The 1,095-nt window shown below is 50.9% G+C and overlaps 1 protein-coding gene across 2 annotated transcripts in view; it reads right to left on the bottom strand.

The window, feature by feature from the left end:
• LOC108574865 (protein kinase C, brain isozyme) overlaps positions 1-747 on the bottom strand; it is a 21,583-nt gene extending 20,836 nt beyond the window's left edge. For both annotated transcript variants that reach the window (XM_017937512.1, XM_017937511.1), the window contains exon 1: positions 90-747. In XM_017937512.1, the coding sequence (XP_017793001.1) occupies positions 90-289 (200 nt within the window). In that variant the 5' untranslated portion in view covers positions 290-747. The remainder of the gene's footprint in view (positions 1-89) is intronic.
• Between the last annotated feature and the right edge of the window lie 348 nt (positions 748-1,095).

The raw sequence follows: 1,095 nt of genomic DNA, 5'->3' as shown, positions 1-1,095 counted from the left end.
AAGTGGAACGATGATCGAGAAAGGTAGGAAATCTCACGAAAAGAGAATCATCAAGCGGGATGGTAAAAAAGATTATTTAAATTACTCACCATATGAAATCTTTGCAATGACTGCAAAAGGTCGGTTGCTTGAAGAATCGGGGCATAAAGCTGTGATTCTTGACGACGTAGACATTTTTCTTTTTGAGGGCTCCTTTACGTCCCCGGATTTTCTTGGCGAATGCGGTATTCGCATCGCCGGGCCCGAGGGAGTCCTCGCACGTGTTATTTGCTTCCTGATCGTCCGCCATCGCGCAGTCAACTGGTCACGGTCCTCCTAAGAGAGAACCTCTGGAAATTTGTTTACGGCTAGAACACTTCCACGACAGCCAGTCTTCCCCGCTGGATGGGCCCCCGCGGTTTTTCCTCGGCTGTCACACGTCAGTCGGAAGATGCACGCGCGCACACCAATCGACCTCGGCTGGAGAGCCAAAACGGAGAAGAGTAAGAGCTGTCCAAAGGTGACCGTGGAACGTGGTATAAAGCGAGGAAAAAGAGAGAGAGCGAAAAAAAGTGTTTGTTGCGCGGCTATCGAAACACGGTCGACTTGTCACGTCCAACGTGCAATATGTAATGTACTTGTCGCGGTAACTCGTGCCGAGACCGACCACCACCGTCAACGACTCTCTGGCCTCGCTCGTCACCGCTGCTCTGCTACCACCACCTCCTCCTCTTCTTCCTCCTCCTTCGCCACCTCTTGCCCTCTGCACATGCCGCTGCCTCTGGCTCTACCACCTCCTTCCTTCTTCCTCTCTCCTTACCTATGCTGATGCGCTCGCGCTCGCGCTCGCGTTCACGCTCGCGCCAGCGCCTCCACCCTCGCTCTACATCTTCCCTTTAACCCTCTGCTCATCCTGCTCTATCATTTTCCCTCTTTTTCCCTTCTTTTCCCTTTGAAACCCCGCGATTCTCTCTTACTTTCCTTCTCCGCATCTTCGCTGCCAGCCCTCCTTCAGATTTCGTTCTTTCCTATGAAAGGACAAATTAATCAAGGAAAATTCTACTTTTCTTCTGCGTTCAAATATTCTTTTTTATTCTTTTCCCCCTTTCTCTCTCA

Source organism: Habropoda laboriosa, unplaced genomic scaffold (assembly GCF_001263275.1).
Source record: "Habropoda laboriosa isolate 0110345459 unplaced genomic scaffold, ASM126327v1 scaffold210, whole genome shotgun sequence".
NCBI lineage: Eukaryota > Metazoa > Arthropoda > Insecta > Hymenoptera > Apidae > Habropoda > Habropoda laboriosa.
This window is presented reverse-complemented; position numbering and strand designations above follow the sequence as displayed.